Source organism: Cydia splendana, chromosome 9 (assembly GCF_910591565.1).
Source record: "Cydia splendana chromosome 9, ilCydSple1.2, whole genome shotgun sequence".
NCBI lineage: Eukaryota > Metazoa > Arthropoda > Insecta > Lepidoptera > Tortricidae > Cydia > Cydia splendana.
The window spans coordinates 5,451,892-5,473,889 of NC_085968.1; the positions used below are offsets into that span (position 1 = coordinate 5,451,892).

The 21,998-nt window shown below is 41.1% G+C and overlaps 1 protein-coding gene across 1 annotated transcript in view; it reads left to right on the plus strand.

The window, feature by feature from the left end:
• LOC134793446 (protein transport protein Sec24A) overlaps nucleotides 1-21,998 on the plus strand; it is a 37,293-nt gene that overhangs the window by 12,688 nt on the left and 2,607 nt on the right. Inside the window, exons 3-15 of the mRNA XM_063765025.1 lie at nucleotides 2,709-2,811; nucleotides 4,347-4,473; nucleotides 4,757-4,944; nucleotides 5,305-5,458; nucleotides 6,091-6,248; nucleotides 7,573-7,646; nucleotides 8,204-8,355; nucleotides 9,061-9,214; nucleotides 9,623-9,798; nucleotides 12,111-12,221; nucleotides 20,611-20,795; nucleotides 21,152-21,336; nucleotides 21,684-21,920. Of these exons, the coding sequence (XP_063621095.1) occupies nucleotides 2,709-2,811; nucleotides 4,347-4,473; nucleotides 4,757-4,944; nucleotides 5,305-5,458; nucleotides 6,091-6,248; nucleotides 7,573-7,646; nucleotides 8,204-8,355; nucleotides 9,061-9,214; nucleotides 9,623-9,798; nucleotides 12,111-12,221; nucleotides 20,611-20,795; nucleotides 21,152-21,336; nucleotides 21,684-21,920 (2,004 nt within the window). The remainder of the gene's footprint in view (nucleotides 1-2,708; nucleotides 2,812-4,346; nucleotides 4,474-4,756; nucleotides 4,945-5,304; nucleotides 5,459-6,090; nucleotides 6,249-7,572; nucleotides 7,647-8,203; nucleotides 8,356-9,060; nucleotides 9,215-9,622; nucleotides 9,799-12,110; nucleotides 12,222-20,610; nucleotides 20,796-21,151; nucleotides 21,337-21,683; nucleotides 21,921-21,998) is intronic.

A 21,998-nucleotide genomic window follows, 5' to 3' on the forward strand; every position in this document is an offset into this window, starting at 1 on the left:
TTGAAGCGTAACATATAGGCGGACTAGAAAAATGTAACCGAACGGACACGGTAAAGTCGGCGCACATTGAGTATGTATAGTTTTTACCGTGACTTTGTCTATACTTATTTAATTCATGTGCAATTAATAAGTCATATTTTATTAAGTAAAATTGAGTTCCTTATGTTTAAAACTCTATCTACTGATTTTAGTACATATGTAGGCCTCCTTTTTTTATTCGCTGAGTATTTGTGTAAATTTTTGATTATTGTGATTTCGTCTTTACTTTGTCCATTAAGTTACATGGGTGTCCATTTGGAAATGTCCCCTTGATTTCAAAAGTATTTTTATTGTTTATTCAAAGTTTATAAGCTAAAACATTTAATTTTTTTGACAATAATCACATGTTTTGTTAATTCTAATGATTGTTATTCGTCACATGGCAGTAATGCCAATAAACCTAAAAATAAAGTACGATTTGGGGCCATCTCGTAACCAAACCGCCTAAAATTCCCTTTTATGAAAAATGTTTGCTCTAAATTGGTCAATAATAATTGTTTTTAGGTTGTTTATTAACATTATTATGCTTTAAACATAAAAACATTTGCTTCAAGTATGTATTTTATTCACTATATCAAAAACGATTTGTAACCAAACGGACCGCAAAAAACCTCCCTCATCCTATTAAATATTAATTTTAACTGGTTTATGCTAAAAATATGACGATTCTCTTTTGTGTTTCATAAACTAGAATATATTTACTCATAGAATTACATAAAAAACCGGGCAAGTGCGAGTCGGACTCGCGCACGAAGGGTTCCGTACCATAATGCAAAAAAAAAAAACAAAAAAAAAACAAAAAAAAAAAACGGTCACCCATCCAAATACTGACCACTCCCGACGTTGCTTAACTTTGGTCAAAAATCACGTTTGTTGTATGGGAGCCCCATTTAAATCTTTATTTTATTCTGTTTTTAGTATTTGTTGTTATAGCGGCAACAGAAATACATCATCTGTGAAAATTTCAACTGTCTAGCTATCACGGTTCGTGAGATACAGCCTGGTGACAGACGGACGGACGGACGGACGGACGGACGGACGGACGGACAGCGAAGTCTTAGTAATAGGGTCCCGTATTACCCTTTGGGTACGGAACCCTAAAAAGTACCAAATAATCCAAGTTATATTTTCAACTCGTCAAGTGAGTCATGGTACAACTTTAAATGGAAATGCCCTTTTGCAGTTTTCCCGCCGAACCATAATGAAATTTAATTTTTTGTTCGGTAAATTAAAATAAAAAAAAAATTAAATATTATTAATTTCTATTTAAAGTTAATTGTTTTAAAGTAAAGTATCATCTGTTAAAATATCTGCAACTAATAAAGTAGCACCTTATATAATATTTACCTATCCTATTTATTTAATCATGCGTATACTCGCGGACTTTTAAATTCGGGATTATTAAATTGATCGGTTGCTATAAAGTTAAACAAGACAATAGACAAGAAGTATATATGTACATAGTTAAGTTTGATGATCATTACATATTTAGTTTTGGCATATAGGTACTTATTTGGAATTTTCTATATGCACAAATTCTATTTATAAGTGTTATTCCGTTTTGAATTACTTAAGTAACGCTTAGGTACTTACATTGTGTTGAATAGTAAAATCGATAAGGTGACGTTTTATCACAATTGTGCCTTTAATTATATGATTGTTTACGAGCATGCACTATTGCACGTGCGCTTTGTGTGGTATAATAATAAATAGGACAAGCAAGTACCTAGACTTGGCTCACGAGATAACCGCCATGTGGGATGTTGACTCGACGATCATTGTTCCTATAGTCGTGTCAGCGAACGGTCTCATAGCGGAGAGTCTCGACCAACACCTAGAGAGACTCTCGCTGGGTGGTTGGATCAAGGGTCAGATGCAGAAGGCGGTAATTTTGGACACGGCGCGCATAGTACGTCGATTCCTCACTCTGCGGCCCTGACCACCGGCAGCTTGGGCCCTGCCCCGCTGCCGGCTCCCTAGGTTAGGTTTTTTATAATGTGTTTATATGTAATTTTTATTGTTTTTTATGTGCTTTTGTATTTTACTTTTATATTCATGTTATAAACAACCTAACTTAAGAAGAAAAATAAATAGAGAGAATAGGACAAAATAATATTTCAGGAACAACCTTACATTAAATATATATATATGCTTAAGTTTTGGGAAGTTTAATCCCTGGAGTCCCGCGGATGCGATATCGTGTTGGCAGAAAAGTTACCTACCACGGACGCAATATCACACACGTGACTTCAAACAGAATTTTTGAAAAGAAAAGTCTAAAACCCCAGGATTTTGAGGTTTTTGACAGTTTATTCCTGGAAATCGAGGGTTTAAGTTGTCTCTTCATAATTGTTGATTGCAAAAGGTGTTATTATCTTATTATACACAAAAAAAACCATCACAATCTGCCGAGATCCAGCACACAATATATCTTACTTTATTGTGTAATTACTCGTATATAGATAGTGTCATTCACGAAGACGCGTGCCTTGACTCGTATATTGTCATGTTATTAAAGGTTAGATTTGACAAATTTGCTCATCATCGTGAATGACACGAACTATCTACATAAAACTTTAACTAAATTAATTAATCTATAAACTCTTGTTCTCCTCTTACCCAACTAAGTAGAGAGGATATTGTTTAACATTTCGTATTGTCGGTTTCAGAATCTTCCGGTGTACGATAAACCGTATACCCGAGACGAACAGTCTGCTGCAGAAGTCGCGCTTGCCCCTAGGAATACTAATCCATCCATTCAAGGATCTCAATGTAAGTTACATGTACTTCTGACAAAACTAACTTCTGCCCGGAGGGATGATGATGATGATGATTGATAAATCGATATTCTATGGCTTCCTCGGGCCTCAAACTATCAGCATACCAAATTTTATCTATATCAGTTTAGCGGTTTAAGCGTGAAGAGGTAACAGACAGATAGACAGACAAACACACACAGATAGACAGTTTCTTTCGCAGTAGAGATATATCGCTGTAATACGTTTTTTAAGCATTACAAAAATGCATAAAAAATGTAAGTAGTAAGCATGACTAATTATATCGAACACTTTATGCTGTGTATAACAATTAAATGCGGTATTTAATAAAAAAATATCTCACTTACGTGGATAAGAGACTGCCATTGTCATTTCGCGTATTTGCTTAGTTTGAAAGTCATCGCTGCTTGTGTATATATTCATATTATCGATAATGGAATGATGAATGGATGGATAAAGTTTTATAAAAAATTGTACCTAGTTGTCTCTTCGCGCTTAACTTCGACGGATTTTCATAGACCTCTTAGCCTTTTTTTAGTAAAAAATAATACATAATCTGATATGCGGGTATATCAATCGATGAAAAAGGGGCCTAACCGAACCACTGTCGCATTTTCTTCTGCTGTGCAGTGCTTTCAAATTGTCTAATATTTATTTAAAGTTGTCACGCAAATACTTGCAATATACATTCACTAAATTTCGCGAAGTTATTACGCGCACTGCGTGCAAGTGCCTCGTCACACTTTCACTATTAGGTATTGTAGGTATTCCGTTCACGCTCGCTGTGACCCCAATGCCTACTTTAGATTCGACACTCGCCTTGACTCTAACCTTCACTTGTGTGTCGGTATTGGCTGTGTGCACGGCGGTGGCGCCGCCTAACGCATGAACGTCATCTGTGGTGGTGGTTCATCAATGAATAGTGAAGCTTAGACTCGAGAAGCTACACTTCGCGCGCCCGCTATGATTGGTTGAAAAATCTATTACAAAGTTTTACTACTTGTGTTATCAATTGCGAGGTACTACGTAGTGTTTCCGTTATGGATTATAAGTTTGGTATATGTAGCAAGAAATTTTAGGCAAGCCTGGGTGGGACTCGGGCTGTATGGAGTCGCCGCCGCTGAACGTCATAAATACGTCATACAAACGTATGACTGTAGGGACATCCGAAAATGTTTTTGACAGTTGGCTGCTGGAATAAGTTCTCATTTTAGTCACAGTGCGCGCTGCGATCGTTTTGACTTCGCACATTGACATGAAATTATCGCAGAAATTGTATTACTACAATTTCAGTTCATGATGTGCTAATCCGTTTAGGTATTAAAGCGTAAAAGTAAATCTGTTTTTATCAGATTTTTATATTTAAGAATGTTAAGATTGGCTACATACTAACTTTACAATGCTACACCATCAGTCTTCAAATGACTTTCTATGTAATGGTATTAAAGAGTTATTGATTGTAAAAGAGTATACTTTTCTTATATAAAAAAAAACTTTCTCAAGTTTTAACAAATATTGTATATATTCCAGCACCTCCCGGTAATACAATGCTCCACGATAGTGCGGTGCCGCGCGTGCCGGACGTACATCAACCCGTTCGTGTACTTCGTGGACGCGAAGCGATGGAAGTGCAACCTGTGCTACCGGGTGAACGACTGTAAGTACAACTAAAGATGGTCTACCATGCATTAGTAGAATCTAAGTTGCGTTACAGCATAAAACTCTGGGGGAACAGCTACAAATACAATGTGGAAGCCATGTTTATAATGCAGAAAAGGGGTATTAGAACAATAGTTCGCATTCCCCAGTATGAGTATGAGTCGTCGTCATATTCCTGCTCCTTTCGTTATACAGTGGCAGCACGAAATAACAGCATAACTCCTAAATACTCGAAGCGTTCACTTAAAGACATATTGAACCTTGTGATTTTTATCTTTCAGTACCCGAAGAATTCCAATACGACCCCGTGAGCAAGTCGTACGGCGACCCGACGCGGCGGCCCGAGATCAAGTCCGCCACCATCGAGTTCATCGCGCCCGGCGAGTACATGCTGCGCCCGCCGCAGCCCGCCGTCTATCTCTTCCTGTTCGATATCTCGCAGATCGCCATGGACTCGGGGTACTTGCAAGTGAGTATCGTTTTAGCGGATTCTATTGTCGAAGAAGCCTATAATAGCTGTATTAGAACACACAGTCCTCGCGTGAACACGCCCGCTACTGCGGCCGCTCCACTCAGAATGCTACTTCAAAAGTCTTGTCACATACTTTAACCACCCACGTATATGACCGATGTTGACAGATTGATATCGGACCGGACTGTGTTTGCTTTTATATAGGCAAATGGCTATTATCAAATCTGGTATAAATATGATTATACCATCGTCATTCTTTACTAGAGTAAATCTCTAAAATATTTCACGAGACAATGATAAAAAACCTGTAGAAAATTATCCTCATCCCAAATTCTAATATTGATCTTACCATTACAGGTAGTATGTGAGACCCTGAAGAACAACCTAGACCAGTTACCCGGCGACGCTCGCACGCAGGTGGGCTTCATCTGCTACGACTCGCACGTGCACTACTACCTCATGAGCGAGGGGCTCACGAGGCCTAAGGAGATGACTGTGCTGGATATTGACGGTGAGTGTTTGTTACAACAATACAGAAGGTTCTATAGAACAATCTAGACCAGTTACCCGGCGACGCTCCCACGCAGGTGGGCTTCATCTGCTACGACTTGCACGTGCACTACTACCTCATGAGCGAGAAGCTCACGAGGCCTAATGAGATGACTGTGCTGGATATTGACGGTGAGTGTTTGTTACAACAATACAGCAGGCACTAAAAACAATCTACTCGTAGACAAGTTACCCGGCGACGCTCGCACGCAGGTGGGCTTCATCTGCTACGACTCGCGACGCGCTCATGAAGTAGTAACGTGTTACTACCTTATGAGCGAGGGGTTCACGAGGCCTAAGGAGATGACTGTGCTGGATATTACATAGTTCTTCAGAATATGGTTTTGTTCTCATCTTACAACATAACTTCGTAAGGCTCCATTGCTCATTTTCAGGATTAGTAATAACTGTAATAAGCCTCGAAGCGAGGTCAATCTTAAACTTTTGGAGTTTGTGGATTATAGGAAAAATTTAAATAGAATTTGCCATGCCCGATATTTGTGCAAAGCAAGTATCGTAGAAACATTCGTTATTATCTTCTAGATTCACTGCCAATATAAAAATTGCCCCTGACCAAATCAATTTAATTTCCAGACATATTTTTGCCGTCCCCCGAGTCGCTACTAGTGAACCTGGGCGAGCGGAAGGAGCTCGTGAAGGAGCTGCTGGCCGTGCTGGGTGCGAGACACAGCGCCGGCGCCGCCGGGCCCTCCGCGCTGGGCGCCGCGCTGCAGGCCGGGTACAAGCTCATGGTAAATACTACACCATAGCACAGAATAAATAATACTAGTAGGTACCTACAGAGGATTCACTCTTTAACAAAACGCGCCTGTTACGATTAGGACAGTCATGACCGCTAAGTGGCGACAGCGCCACGCTTATGGCCCAAAATTGGTGTGGGACGGATATACTTGTTGCAAAGCGACGAAATCGCGGAGTGAGCCACGCCTGACCATAGTTGGACCTTACGCCGTTGCTATAAGATTCACATTTGGTCAGTTAACTGTATACATATAGTTTGTCAAAGGACTGTCCCATTTCAATCATAGACAGAGAATCATACTATCTTTGTCTTACACTAGTACAGTCAACTGTAAATATATGGGTGTACAAATCATCTCAAAAATATGTCCCATAACTCTTATGTCAGTGAATTAAGAACTATGGGACATATTTTTGAGTAAGTTGTCTACACCCATAATTTTACAGTTGACTGTACTAGCACCCAAAAGAAAAGGATAAGTATCCAATTTTCTATTTTTATAATCCTAAAAATTGGCAAGCATTCGTTTTTTACAAGCTTTTATTTACTTTCACCTGATCGTTGTCTGTTTGTCGGTCTGTAATCAAAAATCTTGCAAGTTAAATTTGATCCACTTCCCGGTTTCCGATTGAGCTGAAATTTTGCATACATACGTAAGTCGGGTGACAATGCAATATTATGGTGTCATCGAGCTGATCTGATGATGGAGACCAGAGGTGGCCATAGGAACTCTGTGATACAACAACGAAATCTAATTGTGTTTGGGGTTTTTAGAATTGTCTCGATGAGTATTAGTTGCCTGTGGAAAGAAAAGTACAGTCAGCGATAAAAGCTTGTACCAAAAATGAAATTTTTGCCAAAAACTTATTATGAAAACGACTGCCATCTGATCTCTCAACTCGAAAAGAGAATTAGGTCTCATTGGGATAAATCCGGATTTCCTTCACCGAGAAGCGACTTATAAACAGTATCAAATCGTCAGGTGATAAATCAATCTTGTTTTGTTACTAGTAGGGTTCACTATGGCTCTAAATTTGTGGTAATTAATTAGCTAAGTTATTACTAAGCTTTGGTTGTCGCCTGACCAGAACCACCACAACCAGAACCAGAACAATTTTGTGCAATTTTCTATTAGCACTGTATAACTCTTTAAAATACTGCTTATACCGTTTTTAAACCAAAAGGCAGTTTTAAAGTCTAGTAAACCTAATTACTTTATGAACCATATTTTTTTCTAGAACTTTCCCTAGCCAGCCAAATAATAAAATATTGTAGCAAATATATAATTTACTAAATAATGTGTTATGTTACAGGCGCCGACAGGAGGTCGCATCACAGTGTTCCAGACATGTTTACCGACCATCGGACCCGGGCGGTTAGAATCAAGGTATGCTGCACATAAGCATTGTTTGTTTTATTTATTAAATAACATAACAAGTGCGAATGAGACTCGCGCACGAAGGGTTCCGTACCATTACGCAAAAAACGGCATTAAAATCACGTTTGTTGTATGGGAGCCCCACTTAAATATTTATTTTATTTTGTTTTTAGTATTTGTTGTTATAGCGGCAATAGAAATACATCAGCTGTGAAAAATTCAACTGTCCAGCTATCACGGTTCATGAGTTACAGCCTTGTGACAGACAGACGCACGGACAGATGGACAGCGGAGTCTTAGTAATAGGGTCCTGTTTTTAACTTTTGGGTACGGAACCCATAACATAATACATGCCTTTGCTCATGCTCATTGCTTCTTTCGGGACGGATAAATTGCCTTGTTGTTGACGGATAAATTGTTGCGGTTCAAGTAAATTTGGTTGTACAAATGTATGTACATACATATGCTAAGAGCTGTCCAATGTAAAGTGAACCGTAAACTGGTTAATAATCAATTTGCTCGACAGTACAATCTACTATTTTGAACGTTCTTCTTATATTTTTCAGGGAAGACCCCAACGCGCGGTCATCGAAAGATGTGGCGCACTTAAAACCGGCCACGGACTTTTACAAACGCATCGCGTTGGACTGCAGCGGAGCCCAAGTGGCCGTCGATCTGTTCTTGCTCAGTTCGCAATACAGCGATTTGGCGACATTAAGTGAGTATCAAAGCACTTGGTAGCCATTTTCAATGGTAAGCCCCCTCGGTAAAACCCAGTTGGGGTCTGGGTGGCTGAGGAGATTAGGCACATGCCGCGATAGCAGTGGGCGCTGGTTCGATTCCAGCCTTGGGCACTGGAGGCGTATATATGACATTTACATATTTCGGTTTATAATTTATATAGTAGTGTTTATACTTGAAATAAAAAAATCCTCCAATTGAGGGGGGATTTAAATCTTCTCGAGGCAGAAGTGTAGGGTTGGAGCCGGTGTAGTTTTATTTTACGTTCATAAGCGCATTGTAATATGCCTACTTGAATAAAATATTTTCATTGGTTCTTTTAGTATTTCCAATGGTTTGGAAGGTGTATACATATTATAAAAATACATTCTGCAATGCCCATATTCCAATGGGACATAAATACTGTAAAAAAAAAAAAATCTTTTGACTTTATTAAAACGTGCTTTAGCTGATTAACGGCTATCCTACTTTGCAAACAGCAACACTCCTAACTGTACATCGGTGGATCTTATTACAAAAGGCATATGATCCACCGATGTACAGTTAACAGTGTGGGCGATGGTACAGTGGCGTTCAAAAGTCCTTGGATAGATGTCGACCGTAATGCCTTAATATTACGGTTGAAACATCTCCATGCACTTTTGAACGCCAGTGTATATGACTCAGTTTTTTTGGTTCTCAGGCGGCATGAGCAAGTTCAGCGGCGGCACGGTGTACCACATCCCGCTGTTCAAGGCGAGCCGCTCGTGGCAGGCCGCCACGCTGGAGCGGATGCTCACACGGTACCTCACGAGGAAGATCGGCTTCGAGGCCGTCATGCGGGTCCGCGCCACGAGGTACTGTTACACCCAAGCTCTTTTACATCCCGGATACTAAAATGACAGTTTGATTGCCTAATGATCTACTGTCCAATCTGTCTGATTATACTACTACTATATAACAGTTGTATTGGGCAGATGACAGAGTTTAATCAAAGCAACCGCCATGGTAAAATTCTATAGCAAATCTTGTTTGTTGTTGCGCAATTATATTATAAGTTTTTGGGTGAATAGAAAATTATGCTGAATTAGGATACTGGAAGCCTTTATAGTATCTAAAAATAAAAATGTGCGAAATTTTTCGTATTCGACTATACAAATGAAATTGCGATGTTCCTTAGGTTATATTTTTTACGGTGGTTTTTAAAAGTAAATTTTCTAATTATGAAACACCTGATTTATACCTTGGTTGTTGGTTGTTTACAGAGGTATCTCCATCCACACGTTCCACGGCAACTTCTTCGTTCGCTCCACGGACCTGCTGTCGCTGCCCAACGTGTCGCCGGACGCAGGCTTCGGCATGCAGCTCGCGATAGAAGAGTCGCTGTCCGATCTACAGCAAGTCTGCTTCCAGGCCGCGCTCCTGTATACTAGTAGTAAAGGTTAGTTGTATCCTACTGATGTTATATGCAGAGGTATCTCTATACGCTCCACGGACCTGCTGTCGCTGCCCAACGTGTCGCCGGACGCAGGCTTCGGCATGCAGCTCGCGATAGAAGAGTCGCTGTCCGATCTACAGCAAGTCTGCTTCCAGGCCGCGCTCCTGTATACTAGTAGTAAAGGTTAGTTGTATCCTACTGATATTATATGCAGAGGTATCTCTATACGCTCCACGGACCTGCTGTCGCTGCCCAACGTGTCGCCGGACGCAGGCTTCGGCATGCAGCTCGCGATAGAAGAGTCGCTGTCCGATCTACAGCAAGTCTGCTTCCAGGCCGCGCTGCTTTATACTAGTAGTAAAGGTTAGTTGTATCCTACTGATATTATATGCAGAGGTATCTCTATACGCTCCACGGACCTGCTGTCGCTGCCCAACGTGTCGCCGGACGCAGGCTTCGGCATGCAGCTCGCGATAGAAGAGTCGCTGTCCGATCTACAGCAAGTCTGCTTCCAGGCCGCGCTCCTGTATACTAGTAGTAAAGGTTAGTTGTATCCTACTGATATTATATGCAGAGGTATCTCTATACGCTCCACGGACCTGCTGTCGCTGCCCAACGTGTCGCCGGACGCAGGCTTCGGCATGCAGCTCGCGATAGAAGAGTCGCTGTCCGATCTACAGCAAGTCTGCTTCCAGGCCGCGCTGCTTTATACTAGTAGTAAAGGTTAGTTGTATCCTACTGATATTATATGCAGAGGTATCTCTATACGCTCCACGGACCTGCTGTCGCTGCCCAACGTGTCGCCGGACGCAGGCTTCGGCATGCAGCTCGCGATAGAAGAGTCGCTGTCCGATCTACAGCAAGTCTGCTTCCAGGCCGCGCTGCTGTATACTAGTAGTAAAGGTTAGTTGTATCCTACTGATATTATATGCAGAGGTATCTCTATACGCTCCACGGACCTGCTGTCGCTGCCCAACGTGTCGCCGGACGCAGGCTTCGGCATGCAGCTCGCGATAGAAGAGTCGCTGTCCGATCTACAGCAAGTCTGCTTCCAGGCCGCGCTGCTTTATACTAGTAGTAAAGGTTAGTTGTATCCTACTGATATTATATGCAGAGGTATCTCTATACGCTCCACGGACCTGCTGTCGCTGCCCAACGTGTCGCCGGACGCAGGCTTCGGCATGCAGCTCGCGATAGAAGAGTCGCTGTCCGATCTACAGCAAGTCTGCTTCCAGGCCGCGCTGCTTTATACTAGTAGTAAAGGTTAGTTGTATCCTACTGATATTATATGCAGAGGTATCTCTATACGCTCCACGGACCTGCTGTCGCTGCCCAACGTGTCGCCGGACGCAGGCTTCGGCATGCAGCTCGCGATAGAAGAGTCGCTGTCCGATCTACAGCAAGTCTGCTTCCAGGCCGCGCTGCTTTATACTAGTAGTAAAGGTTAGTTGTATCCTACTGATATTATATGCAGAGGTATCTCTATACGCTCCACGGACCTGCTGTCGCTGCCCAACGTGTCGCCGGACGCAGGCTTCGGCATGCAGCTCGCGATAGAAGAGTCGCTGTCCGATCTACAGCAAGTCTGCTTCCAGGCCGCGCTGCTGTATACTAGTAGTAAAGGTTAGTTGTATCCTACTGATATTATATGCAGAGGTATCTCTATACGCTCCACGGACCTGCTGTCGCTGCCCAACGTGTCGCCGGACGCAGGCTTCGGCATGCAGCTCGCGATAGAAGAGTCGCTGTCCGATCTACAGCAAGTCTGCTTCCAGGCCGCGCTCCTGTATACTAGTAGTAAAGGTTAGTTGTATCCTACTGATATTATATGCAGAGGTATCTCTATACGCTCCACGGACCTGCTGTCGCTGCCCAACGTGTCGCCGGACGCAGGCTTCGGCATGCAGCTCGCGATAGAAGATTCGCTGTCCGATCTACAGCAAGTCTGCTTCCAGGCCGCGCTCCTGTATACTAGTAGTAAAGGTTAGTTGTATCCTACTGATGTTATATGCAGAGGTATCTCTATACGCTCCACGGACCTGCTGTCGCTGCCCAACGTGTCGCCGGACGCAGGCTTCGGCATGCAGCTCGCGATAGAAGAGTCGCTGTCCGATCTACAGCAAGTCTGCTTCCAGGCCGCGCTGCTGTATACTAGTAGTAAAGGTTAGTTTTATCCTACTAATATCATAAATTAAAAAGTTGCATGTTTCTTATTTGGCTCACTATAAAAACTAAACACAGTATTAACGGGAAGAGATAGGAGATAGGTTTGTAATAATAATGAATAAACAATATAGAATCATTTTATGTAACAGGTGAAAGAAGGATACGAGTGCACACACTGGCGCTGCCCATAGCCAACACACTCACGGACGTACTACACTCGGCGGACCAGATGTGTATTATAGGACTACTTAGTAAAATGGGTGAGTACCACCGTCCATATTGTTAATCCTTTCAAGCTCTGTTCTCCTATAGTTAGGGAGGCGAATAGGGGAATTTTCGGCAATACTCGAGCGTGGCAGTTTAAGATATGAGAGATACCTTAGACCTAATAGAACAACCTTGTAAAGTATTTAGCTCTATATGTAGTGACGCGCGCCTAGGATAGACGATCAGATTAGTAAAAAAAAATGGATAGTCTGAAATACTCGAGCGCCTCAGATTAAGATATTGGGGGTTGATTTTAGTGTTTAAAGACTAAATTTAACTAATCTGATGATAAGTCCTTGACGCCGCCGAGTTACAGGGTCGCGAACTTGTAAAAAAAAAACGTTAATCCGGCATTCTCGAGCGCGATTTTTTTATTTTTTATTTTGAAGAATATAATCTAAAACTTACTAAAAATACAAAATCTGCCGGTTTCCGCATGACCGGAAGTGTGGAGGAGCCATTTCGTCTTCCTAAGAACGCTTTGCGGCATATAAGTCGCGAACGATACATTTTACAAAAAAAAAGTTTAAATAAACAAAAAAGGTAATTTTATTGTCATTCTTAAATTCCCCGTTTTATCAAGGAGAAAGAAAGGAAAAAAAAGAAACCAAAAAACCTTTTTCGGTCAGATTAAGAGAACCCACCAACATTTTTGTCAGATTAAAAAAATATGCTTTCAGGATACCGAGATAAACCTCCCCTATGAAAATCTGACGCGCTCGAGTATTTCAAAAAAACTTTTTTTTTTTGCATATTCAAAAATTCATCGTAACTTATCGTCACGCCGAAATCGTCAGTTTTTTTAAAGGAAGCTTCCTTGGGGCCTACTTAACACCCCTTCCGAAAATCTGACGCGCTCGAGTAAATTTTTTTTTTTTGCATTTTTGACTACTTTATATGCCTACCCCCACCACGCAAACCGGCAGATTAGTATACCGTTGTTATCAGAGGCACTCGGGGCATACGTAGTATGAATATCTGACGCGCTCGAGAATGCCCAAGTAACTGTTTTTTTTAACATTTTTGAAAAACCGTACACGCCAAACCCACCGCTAAAATGGTTTTTGCCATACGAGCTTTTCTTTTCGAAATTATTTTATCTTTCGATTTTGATAGGTCTCGACGGCGCCGTTGAATTACGCCATTTAGCTACCTCGCCTCCCTAACTACTAGGATAGCGGTGCCGTCATATAGCGGACGTCTTCATACGAAATGATACGGCTAAATATGGATGGAGTAGTATTTTGTTTCCCGACAAGAGTCTAACTCTTAAATAAATGATGATGAGTATTTTGTTGTATTTAATGTTTGGAGTGTTTTGCTGCTGGACCACCCCAGGCGGCGTAGCACGGTCGCGTTTTTATCCCTTGTCACCATGCCTGTCACGTTCTAACAAGTATGTAAGTGCGAAAGGGACGCGCATAGTGATAGTCGATAAAAATGGAACCGTGCTGCGCCCGCAGGAGTCAAGACACATCTGTGATCGATGCGGCAAGAAGTGCCGATCGGCCATTGCTCTATACAGTCATCGCAGTCGATGTAGGTTGTAGACCAGCGGTCGGCAACCAGCGGCCCGCGGGCCGCATGCGGCCCGCGAGCCTCCCTGGCTATTTTGTATGTAATATTGACAAGTGACAATGTCTTTATCAGCTATAGGCCCATTTCAATTCTCCCTTTCCTTTCGAAAATCGCTGAAGCGGTTGTACATAAGCAACTTTCGGCCTTCGTTTACTCGCACAACCTTTTAACCCCTTTGCAGTCCGGTTTCCGACCTAGTCATAGCACCAGTACTGCGCTTCTCAAGGTAACTGAAGACATCAGGCGGGGCATGGAGAATCAATTGGTCACGGTCCTTATTCTTATTTACTTTTCCAACGCATTTAATACCGTTGACCATGACATTCTCCTTGCCTTGCTCAAACATATGAGAGTCTCTGAAATAGCCCTTCACTGGTTGGGTGCCTACTTGCGGGGGCGCCAGCAGGCAGTCCGAGTTGACCGGTCTTTGTCTGACTGGTATGATCTGGCGACTGGCGTGCCTCAAGGAGGTATCTTATCCCCACTTCTTTTTTCCACCTTTATTAATTTTATTACACCTGACCTTCGCTGTTCCTACCATCTGTATGCTGACGACTTGCAACTCTACGACCAGTGCTCCGTGACTGACCTCCCAACTTGCATTGGTAAACTTAACCTGGACCTTTTTCATATCCAGAAGTGGTCTGAGAGGTTTGGCCTCTTTGTAAATCCGTCAAAGTACCAGGCTATTGTTATAGGTAGTTCCAAACAGCTTGAAAAACTAGACTTGGACGCACTTGCACCTGTAAGCTTTAACGGCTCCCCAATAACATTTAGTCAGAGCGTTAAAGACTTGGGCGTTCTTTTCGACAACACCTTGAGTTGGAGAGCACAGGTTACTGAAATCAGTCGTAAGGTCATGGGCTCACTTCATTATCTGAACAAACTGAAACACTTCTTACCGGTCAAAACTAAAGTTGCATTAGTTAACGCCCTTATACTACCCATTATTGACTATGGTGATGTCTGTTATCCGGACATAAAGGAAGAGCTTCTTGATAAATTGGATCGCCTGCTTAATAACTGCATTCGCTTTATTTTTTGCCTCCGCAAATATGATCACGTTTCTTCTTTTCGCTCTCAGCTTGGCTGGCTTCCCATTCGACAACGTCGCAATATTCGCTTGCTTTCCACTCTTTTTTCTGTGCTTAATGATCCACTCTCTCCGGAATACCTCAAATCCTTCTTTCAATACTACGGCGTTTCTCGCGTCCGCCAACTTCGCTCTTCTGGCAATATGTCTCTGTCCATCCCTCCTCACCGAACCGGGTTCATGTCGAATTCGTTCACTGTGCAGGTGGCGTGTCTTTGGAACGGACTTCCTTTTAACATAAAAAATGCGCCTAATAAGTTCGCTTTCAAAAAATCCGTACGTGCTTTCTTTGCTAGCAGAATGAAAAAATCTTAGTGTATTATTAGTTTCATAATATGTTTCGTCGTTATTTATATATATATATAGGTATATGATATATATATGTACATATATATTATAGTATACAGGGTGGAAAGGCACAACGATCCTTCCCGGAAGTATTAGGTCGTTTAAGTGATACAGAGACTATTGGTAATGGTAAGAATCGTTAATTGAGTAAAAATTAAAAATTGCAAAAATACTACTTTTTAACTGTGGTGATAACCCTATAGCATGTGCACATGACGGCTAGATTAAGGATCTCCGTCGGGAAAGCTCGGGACTTTACACTTTTTTCCGATCGTTGACAGTATCGCAATGATGTATGAATGACGCATAAATGTCAAATAAATCAAATGCATGCAAAAATATTACAAACAATTTTATTACTTTCTTAGATAATTACTTTTTTCCAATATTTAATACTATCTTCTTTTCACATACGGTGTTCAAATGTACCTCCGTGTATTACAACGCCGCCGCAGCCCGTACCCGAGTATGTCGATGCACATGCGATATAGTGTATGCTCTTCGTCATTTATCCTCCGCAGAAAGCACCAATTAGCCTTTGTCTCATTTCGTCCGCAGTTTCACATTCCGTTTGGTTTGGTACACCATATCTTTTACACAGCCCCACAAATTTAAATAGCCACGAGCATCTAACATTTTTATTTGAAGAATATGACATTCAATAAGTATAGTTCAATGAAAATTTAATTTCAAACATCAGACGTCTTGTCTATTTCCTACCACGCAAGAAGGTTTGTTAGTTTGGTATTGAAGAAGTATTTATTCTTGATTTATTCTTAGTATTTCATTTTTGCAAGTTCATTTGGTGCAACTAACACAACCTACTTGTTATTTTTAATTATTTTAGATAGTTTCCAATTATTCGAAAATAATTTTGTGAAACGTGTTAAGAAACTAAAACCTTTTTATCAGTCAAGGAAACCAGAGATATTTATTATGAAAGAGGTTGTTGTTGTTGTTATTATCATAACTACTTTATTTACAACTGAATAAATTCACATTCTATGTTCAAAGTGGCCTCCGTGCATAATAATGCAGGCTGCAGCCCGTGCGCGAGTATGTCGGTGTACCTTTGCTAATATTCGCTCTCGAACGTTTCTACGGCGCAGGCTGGCGAAAGCAATGGTTAACCTTTGCCTCATTTCTTCGGCGTTGTCACACTCCGTTTTGTACACTATATCCTTGATAGTCCCCCAAAGAAAAAAGTCTAGAGGCGTCAGATCCGGAGATCGTGGTGGCCAACGATGCGGTCCGAACCGGCCGATCCATCTATCTCCGAATTCGTCGTTCAGGGCTAGCCGCACTTCGTTAACAGAATGGGCCGGTGCACCATCTTGCTGGAACCATACTTCTCTACGCTCGGCCACTGGTAAATCGTCAAGGTAATTCTGCAACTCCGTATTCAACAGTTCCAAGTATCCAGCTCTGTTCAAAGTTGGAGGCAAAAAAACAGGTCCAATCAGTGTATCCCCGTGTATTGCAGCCCAGACGTTAACGGACCACCGATATTGGTGACCCGAATGTCGGTATTCGAACGGATTTTCTACTGCATACATATGTTCATTTCGCCTATTCCACATGCCGTTACGGGAAAACAAACTTTCATCGCTCCAAATAATGCGGCGGATGAACAGGCGATCTTCCTCCAGTTTATTTAAAAGCCAACGGCAGTATGCTGCTCGTACAGGGCAGTCCCTGGGCAGCAGAGCTTGAACTCGCTGAATGCTGTAAGGGTGAAGACGTGCACGTTTCAAGATTTTGAGTACTGCGGTATGAGTTAGGCGGAAATGTCGGGCTGCCTGCCTCGAACTAGCCCTTGGATTTTGCTCGAAATACCGCAGCACTCGCTCTTCAAGTCTTGGTGCAATGTGAACTACACCTCCTCCCCGTTGGTCGTTTTGGCCCGTTCGTGGTACTATGGGCTCATTATTTGCCACGCGATCAATGGTCCGTAAAATTGACATACGGCTAGTTGGGTGTGGTGGAGGATATCTTTGTCTGTAGCGTCGTAACGTCTCGGCGGCATTATAATTACACTCCCCGTATAACATAAGCAAATTTAGGTAATCGCGGGCTCCCAAGGGCATTTTGGAACTAGGTTTTATCGCGTAATTTGCAATTTGTGGCACATTTAATTTCAAACATCATGCAAACATCAGACGGTATGTCTATTTCCTACCACGCAAGAAGGTTTGTTAGTTAGGTATTTAAGAAGTATTTATTCTTGATTTATTCTTAGTATTTAATTTTTGCAAGTTCATTTGGTGCAACTAACACAACCTACTTGTTATTTTTAATTATTTTAGATAGTTTCCAATTATTCGAAAATAATTTTGTGAAACGTGTTAAGAAACTAAAACCTTTTTATCAGTCAAGGAAACCAGAGATATTTATAAGACGATTGCGTACTTTTGAGTGGTTGTCAATGTCACCATTTGAACTGTCGTTGTAAACAATGTTGTGGTTAGTATTATTAATATTAAGGAATAACATAACTATTTCATTCAAGTATTGAACAAGTGGAACCACTAAGAAAGCGAAAATCCTGCAATGATTCTTACCGTGCTGTAAGCAGACCTAAAAATGGTTAGATGGCAACAAATTAGCATAATTTCCTGTCGAATACTGATTGTTTACAAGTAAGTTCATTGACCCTGTCACCTGTTAGGGTTAGAACAAAGTAGTTTTTTGCGTGGATGTTTAAAAGGTCATAATTTAGAAACGGTTGCCCATATTAACATAGTTTCTATGGAGAAAATATAGAGCTTAGGCTAAACTATCTCCCATTTCCGGAAAGGATCGTCGTGCCTTTCCACCCTGTATGTGTATAGTATATTTGTATAGGTAATTAATATGTTATTCGTAATTTATTGATTGTTTTTGCTGTTGTAATTGTAGCACCGCTCACAATCTCTCTGCTTAGCCTTAAGGTTGACTGGTAGAGAATGCCTTATGGCATTTAGTCCGCCTTTTGTACTATAAGGTTTTCTTTTGTGCAATAAAGATTAAATAAATAAATAAATAAATATAAATATTAACAAAGTGCGGCCCGCGTCCACTTCGTTAACTGCTATGTGGCCCTTGGCTGCTAAAAGGTTGCCGACCGCTGCTTTAGTCGCTGCAACTATCATCTGCAAACATGCTGTGGCCAATGATGATGAGTATTTTGTATGGAGACGGCCGTTATATAATGGCTCCGCTTTCCTAGGAAACCAGAGCTTAAGCGGAACGGTCCGACACTAACGATAATACATCTGCTGGAATATAAACTGACTTAACAGAGTTATTATTTTTCATTTCTCATGTTCTGAAAGAGGGTCATTGTTGTTCTAAAAGGTGTGCAGAAAATGATACGTTTCTGCACTAGAGCATTTTAGGTTCCGAGTACGATTTTTTTTACGATAAGCAATTGAAATTTGGGTATAAATGGATTTGTTATACAATTTTCATTCTGATATTTGACTCGCCATCCCATAAATAACGAAACTTTGCCTAAATTGTTAATTGAAAGTACCCTAAAAAAATACTATAAAAAAATATTCTTAGTCATGTACCTATAAAAAAAAACATGCATTTTACTTTCCTCGTATTCGAAATAGACGTGCGCGCCGCCGCGGCGCGCCGCCGCCATAAGGAGTCAGCGCGCCGCCGCCGCCGCCGGTAGTTTAAAATTCGCGCCGAATATTTTTTTATAAGACAGTATTATGCAGCGTTAAAATATGTAATAGGTTATAGTCCGATAAAAAATAGTTGAAAATGATTGCGAGCGCCACTTCCTACGTAACTCACACATTTTTGACGTAAAATACTTCTTACTTAAACATGGCAATAATTTAGTACGGAAATTTTTTGGTTATATAATTTAATTTCTACTACTATTTTATGTCGCACCAACACCATACTAACTATTTCTTATGTGGCAGTAGTTTATGTAAATCATACATAAAAATGTGTTGTATGTATGGGTAAAACACATTTACAAAGTATAATGTCCAGTGTTTTGACCGTTGTCAATTACACGGCACTTTTGCTAAGTCCAGTATGTTGGACATTGCCAAGTATGCGAAGAGTAAAATTATCAAATATTCTAGTAATTTTTATGGTAAATAAATTAAACAGATGGATGTTAGGTGTTACAAAACGTTTTAAAAAGTCATTACTTGTCGTATTACAACGTAATGAACCAAATAGATAAAAATATTTTTACGGATTTTTTTTCCTGTGCGTTCATCAAGACATCAAGAGACAGACCCGATTTAATTTGACAATTTTCTTACGAAAATATTTATATAATTGCATGCATTATTGTAAAAACCATTGCTCAGATGTTGCTGCAACCTACGATACCCCGCTAAGTTTAATAAATGACGTCAATGACTGGTAAAATTTTACCACGATTTTACGAGCTATATAGTTTTTGGAAAAAAAATGAGTTTTGCTTAAATTCATATTAACATAAGTTGACTTGACATTATCAGTAAGTGTATTTGTAATTAAAAAATGCAATTATTCTATATTTATTTAAAAAAACATGAATTTGACAAAAAAAAACCTTATACACATAAAGTATAGGTTACATACCTATACTTTATGTGTATAAGGTTTTTTTACGTTACGTTTTTTACCTTATACACATAAAGTATAGGTTACATACCTATACTTTATGTGTATAAGGTTTTTTTTTGTGTACTCGGCAACGTCCAAAATACTGGACTTCTTACATTATGCGGCGTATCTTTTTATTTACACTGAACCTGGCAACATCCAACATATTTGACATAGGTACCTATGTTTTTTCGAAACTATTATAAATAGATGATTTTTATGATTTTTCTACAATAAACAACCACATAATAAGATTTTATTATTATTTAAGCTTCGTTTGTTCTACAGTCAGGTGGTTATTTTATTTTTTTCTTTTTCTTTAACTGTTTTGGGGCTGACTGCAGATCCCATCTGCTGGGTGAAAGCACATAATAAGATAATAACACAAAAAAATTATACTAACACAGTTTTTTGAGATTTTTTTCCCTTGTCGATTTAAGGGTTAAGCGTGGCTTTCATTATATACGTTTTAATATTGAAAAGTTGAAAAATCCCACGCCGCCGCCGTGGATTTTTTCGTGGCGCGCCGCCGCCCGATTTTTTTCGACCGGCGCGCACGTCTAATTCGAAATGAAAAGTAGAGTGTTTAACACATTCAACACCAAGAACCCGACTGTCGGGTACACTGTTCGTAGCGACTACGCGCTACATACGACGAAACCGTGGCTACGCGCTACGAGCGTAACCCGTAGCACTTAGTGGTATTGAATGTGTTAACTCGGGTGAAAGGCATTTGGTTAACAATCTACTATTTCCAGCCGTGGACCGATGCGTGGACGCGTCCATGTCGGAGGCGCGGGAAGCGCTGATTAACGTGGCCATCGACGCGCTGTCCGCGCACCGCCTGGCGCAGAACCTGCCCGCCGGCAGCGCCAGCTCCGCGCTGCACGCGCCGGCCTCGCTGCGCCTGCTGCCGCTGCTGCTGCTGGCCTTGCTCAAAAGGGTTAGTTCCTATGTTTGATTTTACAGGACTTTTATTTTCGTGAAGTGGACGCCAGTGACTAACAAGGCGACAAGCGGCATTTCGAGCCTGATATAACTTTGAAATCGATAAAAATGTATAAAATGAATCTCCGATCTATTTGGCCAAAATGTAAACAAGAAATATTGCCAATGGTTACCAAAAATAACATTATTATTTAATGACTTCATCTGAATTTAAATACTTAACTTAATGATTGACAATGACATGTGAGTCATTCTCTTTCTCAGGTCACAGATTCTCAGGCCACAGAATCAAGTCCACTTTCTTTCACTTTATTGACTGTGCATAAGTTATAATGTCATGTGTTGTTACAGAAAGCGTTCCGAACAGGCACGTCGACGCGATTAGACGATCGCGTGGCCGACATGTGCGACATTAAGTCCCTACCACTACCACAACTAATACGAGCCGCGTATCCGCCTCTCTATCCGATACACGAGCTGTGTAATATGAGGGAAGAGGACCCCATGCTGCCGCAGCTCATGCTCAGTGCGCAGAGGTGAGAATATACACTCAACCCACAAATCAATGCCCTTACCGGGATTCGAACCCAGGACCATCGGCTTCATAAGCAGGGTCACTCACTAGGCCAGACGGGCCGTCACATTATCTAGTAAATAAATATTTCTTAGTTGAGTTTCAAGTTTTGGTTTGCTATAATGGATTTTACTTTATTTTCAACAATCAACAATGTCACCAATTCACAATGGAACTACGTTCAAGATTTATTTCAATTTCATTTTAAATGTTACACTGTGATTCAAGAGTTTCAAGTTGCGGTTATGAAGTTCCTATTACAAATGATATTATCAGTTTGGTAAAGTCTATTGTTTTTTTTTTAACTAGGATAAACGCAAACGGCTGCTACCTTCTAGACGACCTAGACACGATGATCATCTACGTGTGCCACGGCGTCTCCCCCGCCTACCTGTCAGAGACCTTCGGCGTGGCCGCCTTCAGCCAATTACCTGACGAAGCCAGAAGTCTACCTGCTATAGAGACGGACGCGAATGAAACGCTGCACGCGTTCATTGAGAAGCTTAATGAAGACCGGCCCTATGAGTCCGGGATACTTGTTTTAAGGTCAGTATCTGATACTAAGTTAGAGTGAGACCTTCGCAGTGTCGACTTTAGCCAGTTACCTGACGAAGCCTGGAGTCT